The 13189-nt window shown below is 37.9% G+C and overlaps 1 protein-coding gene across 4 annotated transcripts in view; it reads right to left on the reverse strand.

The window, feature by feature from the left end:
- The window catches only part of WDR33 (WD repeat domain 33), a 106763-nt gene that overhangs the window by 49434 nt on the left and 44140 nt on the right, over positions 1–13189 (reverse strand). For all 4 annotated transcript variants that reach the window (XM_049615779.1, XM_049615778.1, XM_049615781.1 and 1 more), the window contains exon 7: positions 12275–12372. In XM_049615779.1, coding sequence (XP_049471736.1) covers positions 12275–12372 — 98 coding nt within the window. The remainder of the gene's footprint in view (positions 1–12274; positions 12373–13189) is intronic.

Genomic DNA, 13189 nt, shown 5'->3' on the forward strand with positions numbered 1-13189 from the left:
TCTACAATAACAATGAAAAAAGACACCAAACTGTTGACTACTCTCTCTTTACAGTGTAATCCTAATAGTGCCAAGTTTTATCCTTTATGATATCACAGACCTTGGTGTGCCTCCTCCAGGACTAAAACTCTCCTCTTTCAAATACCTTTCATTTCATAAGCATCAATATCTAATATCCAATTCTTAAATCAGAACTGTCACCACCTGATTTCCCCAGTGTGGGAGGGCAGCAGTGTTTTTTTTCCCTTAAAAAAAAAAAAAGGCCAAATATTAAAAAAAAACCTAAATTTCAAACAGTTCATTCAAAGAGTTAAAGTATTTTACAGTAATTGACTTAATAATTTCTCTTCTAGAACTTAATAAACCAAATAAAATGCCTAGCAAATCACTTGAAGAATTTTTTTTTTTAAGAGAGAGAGAGAGAGAGAGAGAGAGAGAGAGAGCGCGCGCATAAGCAGGGGAGGGGGAGAGAGAGAGAGAGAGAGAGACACAGAATCCGAAGCAGGCTCCAGGCCCTGAGCTGTCAGCACAGAGCCCAACGCGGAGCTCAACTCTCGAAGTGCGACATCATGACCTGAGCCAAAGTCAAGACACTTAACCAACTGAGTCACCCAGGTTGGGTGAGCCCGAATTTTTGTTTAAATAAGCATTTTATTTTTACCAAGAAGATCCTTGGTAATTTACACTTGCATGACACATTAAAACAATAAATCTGTAAAGCAATAATACACTTTTAAAAGATGTAAATGAAAGTTTCCATAAATTTCTAGAAAATGATGAAACATGTAAACTATTAATAACCAAACTTCCACAGTATTTAACATTCAGGGCCTACAGAAATAACATTAAAACTGGGCACTGTATTGTATGACCTCAAAAAAGCAGAATTTAAGTTTGGGAATTACTAAACTTACAGTGTTCTTTAATGCCTCGTATCTCCTTTAATACCATTCTATTTGCTCTTAGAATCACTTTATCAGTAGGGCCAATATCTGCCACACCTGAGATAAGGATTTAGCCTCCCACCCTCCAACAAACTCCACCAAAGACTTTTGGGGTAGAACAGGTGACATCCCAGCTAGTCTGATGGGATGGGGTAGAGGCTGATCAGAAGGCCCCAAAAAATGACATTAGGTTTCTGTATTTAAGTCCCGTCTACTAGGACAGAAAATACATAGAATTAGCTTCCCCAAGACCCCTAACTTACCACTGACCACCTTACTCATCAAAGAGGATAAACAGAAATGATATTCTACCACAGTTAGCACTAGCTCATCCAACTTCATTACTAAATGGAGTCAGAAATTACTGTGATTAAATTTGGTCAATAGGAAAAAACCTGTTCCTCCCCCCAGAGAACAATAAATGTTGTCCCAGTGAAACAGTCTAGACACCAGTGACCAGTCTGTAGAGGTGTGATGAGTTGTGACAACTTGATTTTCAGTGTATTCAGCATTCACATTCACCATGGTGCTTGCCCAATTCACAAAATGTATTTGAAGAAATGAAAGAACTAGGGAAATGTTGGAAATGCTGCTTAAGGACGAGGCCATGCCTTGAGAATTTTTACTGACCAGAGTTGGCAATCATTAAATATTTGATTCATCTAACAATTAAAATAGAATCTTTAGGGGCACCTGGGTGGCTCAGTCAGTTGGGCATCCGACTCCAGCTCAGGTCATGGTCTCACAGTCCGGTCCATGGGTTCAAGCCCCGCATCAGGCTCTGGGCTGATAGCTATCAGAGCTATCAGTCAATAGCTATCAGCTATCAGCTGGGCTCTGGGCTGATAGCTATCAGAGCTATCAGTCAATAGCTATCAGCTATCAGCCCAGAGCCTGAAGCCTGCTTTGGATTCCGTGTCTCCCTCTCTCTGCCCCTGCCCCCCGCTCACACTCTTTCTCAAAAATAAATATTTTTTTTAAATAGTGAAATAAAATAGAATCTTTAAATGCTTCCATATGAGATCTTGTTTAAAAAGGCCAATTCTGAGTGTGGAATTTTTTTATACCTGAAAACATCGGAAAATCGTGACATTTAAGCAAGTGGCCACAGTGCTAACCCCAGCAGAACGTACACTAAAGAAGTGGTCCTATTTATGGACCACTCGTAAACAGGAACCTTTACAACTGCAATAACTAATGGCAGTGGCTGAAAAAATTTACATGAGAAACGTAAAATATACTTCTGAAATAACCATTTTTATCCTTAAGTAGGCAGAGAAATGGAAGCAGGCTCTGAAATTAGTTTTGGAAATGAGGTAATAACTGACATTGATCAAACGTTCTTTATGGCACTACATGCTTCTCATGAATTAACCTATTTTATTCTCATCACTACTCAGGAAGGTCAGTACTACTATTAATCCCCATTACACAGAAGAAAACACAGATACAGGAATGTGACTTGCCCCAATGTCTCATGGCTGGTAAGGAATAAACTGTGACTAACATCCAGGTTCCAGAGCCTGTGATGATAATACACAATACTATCTCTTTATATAATAACTTTTGTTGTGTTGCTTTTAGTATCAGGAAACTAGTAAATGAAGCTAATCAGAGAAATAATAAAACACTGTTTTCAAAAGAACACAGAGGCAGGGCTCCTGGCTGGCTCAGGTGATCCAGCATGTGACTCTTGATCTTGGGATCATGAGTATGAGCCTCACTTTGGGACTAGAGTTTACCTAAAAAAACTAAAATTAAAAATAAATAAATAAACCCTTAATGTTTATTAAAAAAAAAAAAAAAAATAGGGGCACCTGGGTGCCTCAGTCGGTTGAGCGTCCAACTTTGGCTCAGGTCATGATCTCACCATTTGTGGATTCAAGCCCCACATCATGCTCTGTGCAGACAGCTCAGAGCCTGCAGCCTGCTTCAGATTCTCACTCTCTGCACCCCCCAACTTGTGCTCTGTCTCTTTCTCTCAAAAATAAATGCTAAAAAATTAAAACAAAAAAACAAACAAACAAACAACAACAACAACAGGGTTGCCTGGGTGGCTCAGTCAATTAAGCATCCAACTCTTGACCTCAGCTCAGGTCGTTATCTCACAGTTCACAAGTTCAAATCCTGCATGTGCACTGTCAGTGCAGAGCCTGCTGGGGATTCTCTCTCACCCACCTTGATCTCTGCCCCTGCCCCGTGCACATGCACTCTCTCTCAAAGTAAACAAATTGAAAAATATAAGAAAGAACACAAAGGCAAATCAAGGAAATTAATACAACTCTACAAAAAGGAAAGGGAGATGATAGAAAGAAACCACAATATGACCCCAAAAAACCCCTTGAAAAACAGTAGAAAAAAAGGGAAAGTAATTTAAAGAAAATATGTTTGAAGGTCTAACCTACCTAACAAAAGGCTTGGGTGGAGTAAAAGGCATGAAGGAATCTTTAGAGTGCTGAAAACATTCTTTATCTTCACTGATAATGACCACTACACATAAAACTTTTTATAAAGGCACCACCAGTGCACACTCTTGAGAAGAAAAATCTATTTTACATAAAGTGTTCATTATAGGGTATTACTGCCTCCACCAAAAACCAGTGGTTTGGAATAAGTTATGCTAAAACAATCCTTTTTTTAATTTTCTTTTCAGAATTACTGAAGGAGTGTCAACGAAATTATAGTCAAATAATAGGCAATCTTTTGAACTAGTCTGTGGATCATGGCAGAAGATCATGGCTTTATAGCCACATGACTGAAAGGTCATTTCCAACGTTAGTTTCCACTAGATGTTTTGTTACCTGTGATGCAAGTCTGCAGAGAGGGCTGCAAGGTTCTTTACTTGGCTTCTGTCCCGTTTAACATCTTTTTTTTAATAATCTAGATGGCCAGCTTTGCAAATTTACAGGTGATCCAAAGCTGGCAGTTCTCTAGGTGTTAGGATTCAAGAAGATATTGTGATGTTAAATTTAATGCCTTAATACATAAAATGTTAACTGAAGATAAATATAAGGCCCAGTATTAAGGTTTTCAACCTCAATTCTGGCTTATGAGTTTACATAAGAACAAATGTAGAGGCACCTGGGTAGCTGACTCTAGATCTCAGCTCAGGCTCTGTGCTGATAGTGCAGAGCCTGCTTGGACTCCCCAGCTCCCTCTCTCTCCCCGAAAATAAATAAACTTTAAAAAATGTGCAGGTTTTAGATGATTAGTGTGAATTTGTATGGTGTCCTGCCTTCCCCCATTTAGCAAAAATGGGTGTTCAGAATGGTGAAGCTTAATTCTGCACTAGAGATGCTCAGAATGGCAGCCGGTCCAGAAATCGAGAAAGAGTAAAGGGATTAAGTATTCAACTTGGGTAAGAGAGACTTAAATGCCATTTTCAAATATTTAAAGCATTATGTTTGAAAGTTGGGTTGGATTTATTATATACAGATCTAGAATTCAGGGGGTGGGGAGGATATATCATATATGGGTTTAATGATGGAAACTTTTTCCTATAGAAAAATGAGAGGGCTGCTGTGTGAGCTCTTAAACGTTCCCTGGCCCAAACTGGGAGGTCTGCTTGCTGGCCCCCTGTGGTGGCTGTGCCTTCCTGGTATTCCCTAGGGACCAATACAGTATTTAAAGATATCAGCAAATTGAAGCAGATATAATTCATTGGGCTAATCATCCAAGTAAAATGTGATATGCCAAAAGAATGCTAATAATGGTAAAGTTTGCTCTTTGAGAGCAAAGAGAGTTACAGCAAAATACCTTCAAAGGGAAAAAAACAGAGGATTCAGCAGATTGGCTTTGAAAAAGTTATTAGTACTTGTTGGGGAAACTAAGACTAGTTTATGAAATAATCCATAAAAAAGGATAAATGGGGTGGGGGGGTGGATGGGATAGGACTTAGAAATACCATTTCTTGATTTCAACAGAAATTCTTAATCTGGTCTCTCTATAACTAAAGAGACCACAGCACTGTAGGTGCTTCTTATAGATTCCAGACATAGAACATAAGTCAAACTTTAAAATGGTTTTCTAACACATCATTAAAATATAAAGGGAAAAAGTAACTATTAAAACAACAGTATTGGGGTGCCTGGGTGCCTCAGTCAGTTGAGCTCTCGATTTCAGCTCAAGTCAAGATCCCAGGGTCGTGGGATCGAGCCCCATGTCGGGCTGTATTGAGCACAGAGCCTGCTTAAGATTCTCTCTCCCTTTGCCCCTCTCCCCTGCGTCCACTTGCTCACTCTCTCATCTAAGTTAAAAACAAAAAACATAAAAAACACAGTATTTGTTTTGGTACTTAACCTCCCTCGTTGACAATTATTTTTAATGTATCATAATCATTTAAGGATCTACCCACTAAAACTGAAAAAGCCAAAAGTATATTACCTATTTATCTAATTTCATCAGCTCTTTGCAATGCTCTGAATTTTAACTTTAAAAACTACCAAAGAGGGGAGCTTGGGTGGCTCGTCCGACTTCAGCTCAGGTCATGATCTCATGGTCTGTGAGTTCCGGCCCCACATCAGGCTCTGTGCTGTCAGTTCACAGCCTGGAGCCTGCTTGGGATTCTGTGTCTCCCTCTATCTCTGCCCCTCCCCACTCATGCTCTGTCTCTGTCAAAAAATGAATAAACATTAAAAAAAAAAAAAACTACCAAAGATAGGGGCACCTGGGTGACTCTTCGTTTCGGCTCAGGTCATGATCTCAAAGGTCATAAGCTTGAGCACAGCGTTGGGCTCTGCGCTGACAGCACAGACCCTGCTTGGGATTTCTCTCACCCTCTCTCTGCCCACCCCCCACCTCAAAATATGAATAATAATTTAAAACTATAACCAAGAGCTGGATGCTTAACTAAGCCATCCAGGAACCCCTAAAGAAATTTTTTTTAACTATGAAAGATCTAACTAGCTGGGAAGCTCTAACAATATAACCAGGTAACTAATTCATCACCAAATGGAAATTTCAGCCTCACTCAAAATAAACTGAAGCAGGGGCACCTGGGTGGCTTAGTTGAGTGTCCAACTTCGGCTCAGGTCACGATCTCACCATTCATGAGTTCAAGCCCTGCATCAGGCTCTGTGCTGGCAGCTGAGAGCCTAGAGCCTGCCTGGATTCTGTGTCTCCCTCTCTCTCTCTCTCTCCCTCTCCTGTTCACACTCTGTCTCTATCTCTCTCAGAAGTAAATAAACAAGCAAACAAACAAATAAATAAATAAATAGCTGAAGCAATTATAAAATAATTAATGCAAAGATGCACATTCTTTCTGGGAATCGACTGCCTAAATTATTATTTTTTTTAATGTTTATTTTTGAGAGAGACAGAGCACGAGCAGGGAAGGCAGAGAGGGAGACACAGAGTCGGAAGCAGGCTCCAGGCTCTGAGCTGTCAGCACAGAGCCTCATGCAGGGCTCAAACTCACGAACTCTCTAGATCATGACCTGAGCCAAAGTCAGACGCTTAAATGACTGAGCCACCCAGGTGCCCCTCAACTGCCTAAACTATTAATCATTGTGATTTGTTGCTGTCAAGAAACCAGAATCTTTTATATAAAAGTGTCTGGAAATTGCTAGACTCTTAATTAAAACACTGTTGGTGGCAACAGCATGCAACTCTGGCTTCCCAAGAAAGCCACAGATCTATTTTCAACAAGTTTTTTGTCATATTATGTGCAACATTTGAAATTAAGTACAGAAATAGAAAGAATAAAGCCCAATATAAAAATCTGAAAACAATTCCTGTAAAAATGTGAATGTACCATATAAAATCAATATTTCAGGGGCACCTGAGTGACTTGGTCGGTTAAGCATCCAACTCGATTTCAGCTCAGGTCATGATCTCCCAGTTCACAGGTTTGAGCCCCTCATCAGGCTCTATGCTAACAGTGCAGTGGGAATTCTCTCTCTCCTTCTCTCTGCCCCTCCCCCTGCTCTCGCTCTCTCCCCCTCAAAATATACATTTTTTAAATAAATAAACAAACAAAATGGGTATTTCAGAGCCCTACTAATTTCTCCAAATAATATGCTTTGGAAGTCTTGTTAAGACTTATTAAGTCTTTTTCCCACTCATTCTCAGATGATTCTTTACATAGAAGAACCTACCATAATCCAGTCCTTACAGGAGAGAAGGAAAAAAGCCTTAAAATAAACTTCCTCAAAATAAGGAAACACCAAGAAAATCAGTGTCCATAAGTAAAATTGGTTTACATGATTATTTGGATGATTAAGTAAGATGTCCTTGAAGAGCTTTAATATTAAAATATGCTATGTTAGTGGAAGGAGTTATTCTGATACAGTCTTTTTTGCTTTGCCTTTTTTTTTTTTTTTTTATAGGATCTTTTAAAGGAAACTGGGTGTTTCTGGCTTTTGTCTGGGGGAGAACAGACAGGATCTTGAGGAATGTTTTGTAAAACATTATAGAAATAAAGTAGGTCTCTTAATCATAAACTATGTGGTTTACTTTAATAAGTAAAATTATTTCCAGTAAAGCATCAAAGATTTTTGGAATACTCAGACTTCGTAAACATGTCTTCACAAATTTCAAAACACACTGCTGAACCAAAAGATCTTTGCAGAGGGATTGATCTCATTTATTAAAGACCACAGTCAATGCAATAAGGAAGGCATACACAAGGATTTATCAAAAGTACTAATAATATTCTTCTTAAGTTGTGTGTACTCAGGGGTTCATTTTCTCTCCATGAGTGCTAGATCTGAAAACTAAAAACAGACCTTACCCCCGAATAAATCTCACGATAACTCCTTATGTCCATGTCCTTATTATATAAACCAGCATATATCTTATAACCCATTCAGTTTAAACTATTCACTATAGTTTAATTTTTCTGTTGTTAAATATATCATACATTGAAAACCTATAATATGGACAGTTTTAAAGAATAGTAAAATGACCTTGAGTACTTAAATTACTTCCCTCTAACTCCTCCTCTTCCCCCCCCCCCCCCCCAAAAGAAACTCTACAATTCTGTCATCACAGCTTAGGAAGACATCATTATATCCATGTTGATATCACTTTTAAAACAGAAAAGAGGCAGTTTAACATAGAGATTGAGTATGAACTCTGGACCAAAAACCCTGGGTCCAAATCTTAGTCCCACTTCTTATAAGCTACCTGACCTTAAGACAGGTTTACTTAATTTTTCCATACCTTGGTTATTCGTTTGAAGTGTGGAACAAACAGTATTCAGCTCACAGGGTTACCAGAGATTAAACAAAGTTCTTAGAACATGCCCAATACATAGTTAAGTGTAATATGTCGGCTATAGTTAAAACTAAGAAGGTAAAACAAAAACTAAAGCATGCTAAAACTTGTAACCTGGGTTCTTTTTTAAGAGTATTATGCTTCTAAAATTCGTTTCAGTGTTCTTATTGATTCTATGCTTTTACCCCTTCTCATGTGCATTCTAACTCTACACTTCTAACACTATCATGACCTCTGATAAAACTGGTAAAACTACACTTCTAACGCTATCATGACTCTTCTCCCATATTCTCCACCATCTTAAGTATGTGAAAATACCTTATCTTCCCTACTAAACTTTTTTTTTAATGTTTATTTTGAGAGAGAGGGAGAGAGCACCCACACTGACAGTGTGGAGCCCGACGCAGGGCTCAATCCCCACAAACCATGAGATCACGACCTGAGCCAAATCAATTAGTTGAATGAGCCACCCAGGCACCCCCACTACTAAACTTTAAGAAGGAGAGGGGTCATACCTTTTAAAAAGATTCTTCTACCAATGGTAGAAGCATATGCTCATTAATTTTAATGGCTCTGTTTCACTTGGAGTCCAATGCATAAGTATCAGTAAACCAGAGACTCATTTAGTCTCATGTACTCCTGGTGCTTAAAGGTTCTTTTAATCCCAGCCCATATACTGAGTGCTCCAAAGAAAAGAATAGAGGCACCTGGGCAGCTCAGGCAGTTAAGTGTCTGACTCTTGGTTTCGGCTCAGGTCATGAGCTCATGGTTGTGAGATAGAGACCTGCGTCGGGCTCCGCACTGGGCATGGAGCCTGCTCAAAATTCTCCCTCACCCTGTCCTCCTCTCCCACTTGTGCGTGCTTGCTCTCTCAAAAACAAAACAAAACAAAAGAAGAATAACTGTGTATAAAATATGCTGACTTGCATGTGCTTTAGTAATGACTGGTATATGACACTTCTCAATTTTGCAGTATATTCAATTTCATACCTATGGACCAATCACCATCATCTTTTGAGTAGCAAATCTCGTAACGATAGGTCTGTGTTCGTTTTAACCTTAAAAATCTGATTGCTTTCTCTTGTGTAACTTCTTCCTTTTCCAAGAAGCATGAGAACGATCTCAGAAAGGACACTTAAAGGTAACCATAAATCCTGCGGTCAGTAGTACGGTATCATGGCTTCTGCCATGCGTAGGGATCCTGTATTCTTACAGCTGACGGTCTACGTTAAGAAGACATGATAACAGTCTTCAAATAAAGGGCTGCCATGAAGAAGACAGTATAGTATAGACTAATTTTTTTGTTATCCAGAGGCAGGACAAGTCATACAGAAGCAGATTTCTGATATAATGAATGAACCTTCTGAAAACTAGAGCTATCCAAAATTGGAAAAGAGAATCATCTGAGGTAGTGAATACTAGAATGCTAAAAATGTTTATGGGTAGAAGACGGGTTTTTAGGAATGATGTAGAAAAGGTTAAGTATTTGATAGAGTTGAACTACATGATCATAAACACCCCCTTCAATTAAAATGCTCTTATATTTTCCTTATAATTAAACTCAAGTTGCAGTCTAATGTACAACACTAACATGATGCAGGAGTATGCTTACCTGCCCAGTGTTTCAGAGTCTATGTGGGTTACAGGAACAGCAACCCTTCACAGAGGCCAACTGGCATTTTAGATGTTGGAAGATCCTATCCTTATTTGACTCTGTGATCCAATTTTCTATGTATAAAAGCTAAATTAAATTCACTTCAAATTTTATATGAAGAATTTCACAGCAGCCTTGAGACAACTGGAATCCCATCACCCTGGGGATCCTCAACCCACAAGCAAAGAACAGGAAAATCGTAACACCAGTTTTACTGTTTTATAATCACTGCTAAATTTCAGAAAATTTAGAAAAACAGGGAATGACAGAAAATGGATACTTGGAACCTAATAACTTATCTACTATACCAGACCTGCCTGCTACTAGAACTACTACTTGGAGATACAATTAACTTGGTTTAATAGATTCATATTGGTCCCATATACTCATGGAGGTACTAAGAAAAAATATTTTTAAAAGGAAGCAAAAATCGTGAATAAGCTAGAACACATATCATAAAAGTACATGGAAGTTCATTATACTTTTGTATGTTTGAAATTTCCGTAGCAAAATTTAAAATATTTAAATTTAAAATTAAAAGAGCCCCCACATAAAGAAGAAAATTCTACTCTCAATTAATATAGACAGGATGCTGGTATATTTTTTAAGCTACAGGAGCAGATAATAACTCAGCATCCATTTACCATTATCCAAATTCACCTCAATTCAAATCTGAAGAATATCTCACATACATTCTACATTGCAGAGGAAAAGTTTTTTAAGTACTATTTAGAAACAGCTGCATCACCAAATTGGGTAACATTTCATTGGAACATGAAACTGAAAAATGTTATCATATGTCAGGTTTTCTTTTTTAATCCAAGATACATAGTGATTTTAAATCAGACTTCACAATTATTGTGGTCTTCCCTAGTCCTCTGTAAAAATAATTGTTTTGATACTTTAGAATATTGCTTTTAGTAACTACAATTATTATGTTTCCTTTTTATTTCTTAGGATTTTCAAAGCCCAGAAAAAGTTGTCTGTCTTATTTCTGTTTAACAGCGAAGACTTCTATCAAGAGGAAAGATGCAATATTATCACAGCATTAGGCAAGGAGTCAAGTGATAAGATTCTAGTCCTGGATCTGAACTTATTTCAGATGACCCTGAACATGTCATTTACTCCTGCTGGGTTATGATGCTCATCCATAAAATAACTCCAGCTAAATAACTCCAAAGACTCCATCTAGTTCTGAAATTACACAATATTATAGCCATCATAGTGAGTACACTCTTTAATACGTACTATATCCTTATACTAGCTATCACCATACAGTAAGTACTGTGGATGAACCCACACAAAATGTGCAAAGCCAGGAATGTTTAAACAAATATGATTTCAAAAACTACTGGCTTGAAATATGGGTTAAATATCAAGGGCATTTATTTTCTTATCTAGAAAGCATCAACACTGAAGGCTTTATAAAGTTCTGGAACATTGTTAAAAGCTTATAATTTAATCAAGACTTGAAAGGAAAGGAAAATTGCTGAACAGTAATTTCTTGACACCCAATGTCTATGGTACTCATGTGTCTACCCTGCATTTATGTGTCAGAGGAAGATGTTACTTTTATGCTATACTGAAATCAAGAGATTGGAGTAGAATGTTTGTTAAATCAGTACAAATTCAAATTAAGCACTTGAGAAAACTACCTTCCTAGTTAACAATAAACCAACGAGATTACATGTTTTTATTAAATGTAAATGTTTTTGCCTCGATGTTTGTATTACATATATAAAACACAGTTAATTCCCTAACACCCACTGATTTCACATAAATGGTACTGATAAATTGTTAGCATTTTCACAGCCTTACTTTAAAACTAACCTAATCCAAGGTAAAACTATGGATTTCTTTTGTAGAAGGGAGTAATCATAAACGTTAGTTTCTAATTATGAAATCAATAAAAGTAAACAAGAAATCCCTCCAAAATTTAATAACAAGTGGGCCATGTAATGTATAAATGTGATATACTTTAAAAAAATACATTTTTTTAAACACCTGCTTGCAGAAACAGCAATAATGAGAAGTACAGCTATTGATACTTCAGGTAATCATTGTAATAGGACTACCAGGAGAATGTGAGCCATGTAAATAAAAAATATAGTGTCATTATGTTGGAGAAAGCTACCTGGGCTACAAGACAGGAAAAGGAATATAGCCCTAACAGATAAATACAGATAAGCAAGTAATTGGGGAGGGGGGTGGAATGACAGAAGGGGAACAGTTGTATTTAATTTATAGCTCAAAGAATTCAAAGATTTTAGTAGTAATAAAAATCTACAAAATGACTGTGAACCAGAAAGAGAGTTCAGGCTTCTTTAAAAAGGCTGGCGGAGACGGTGTATATGTAAAAAAATTGAATGGAGATGTAAGCTGGTATTGTGGTATTGTGATGATTTAACCACAAATGCCTTCCCTATTTAAATATTCCAATCAGGACTGTTAGTACACGTACCTCGGAGAATTCTTTCCTCATGGCAACGAAGAAAGTCCCAGATTCTAACAGTGCCGTCATCAGAGCATGTAGCAAATTTATTATCCGTGGGTGAGAAACTGTTACATGAAGACACACAGCAGGGGAAAGAAGTCAGCATTTAACAGATTATCTGTGCTTCTCAGACAGGGAAAAATAAAAACACTGTGCTGCGTTATAAACAGGAGAGGGAAGTACTCCAAGAGTGAAGAAGCCCTTAAAGAGAATGTTGTCAGCTAACAAAAGCATCTCATCAAAGGAAGAATTTAACACAGCAGTTGCGTCTTAGTTTTCAATCATTGATATTCAGAGACCTTTACCGGTGTATTACTAGCACTGATGCTTCCCACACTCCCCACAGTAGAATATTTCCTGTCATACCAACAGAAAACGTGAAGCTCATTTAAGTGTAGAAACTAAATGAAATCTGTTTTTGCAATATTCCTACAAACACGCTGTTAAATCACATTAGGAATACCGCTCCAAAAATTAGCATCAGCTTCTTCTGCCTGGGACACTTCATGACATGATGAGCTGAAAATTTTGGACAGGCTCTTTAAAACTCGTGGCTAAACATCACTACATACAATGTTTCTCGTTTATTTGCAAGGTCTGTGGAAAACTTTCACACCTTCTCCCTGGCAAGCTATTCCATGAATGTTGCTCCTTTTAGGGAAAACTTTAACACAGGGACCTTCAGACTGTGTTTGAAGCCAAAGGTAATCTCCTGCAAAGGATTTTGCCATCTTTACCTCCTTGCCATGAAAGACCATCACGTTTCTCATCTACCTCTAAGAACTTCCTTGAACTTTTGGGTCCTGTGACTAACAAAGAACCAACTGTGAAAACTCAATGTATGGGCAGGACACTACAGCACAGTCTTTGCAGAAGCATGTC

This window comes from Panthera uncia (genome assembly GCF_023721935.1).
Source record: "Panthera uncia isolate 11264 chromosome C1 unlocalized genomic scaffold, Puncia_PCG_1.0 HiC_scaffold_3, whole genome shotgun sequence".
NCBI classification, from domain to species: Eukaryota; Metazoa; Chordata; class Mammalia; order Carnivora; family Felidae; genus Panthera; species Panthera uncia.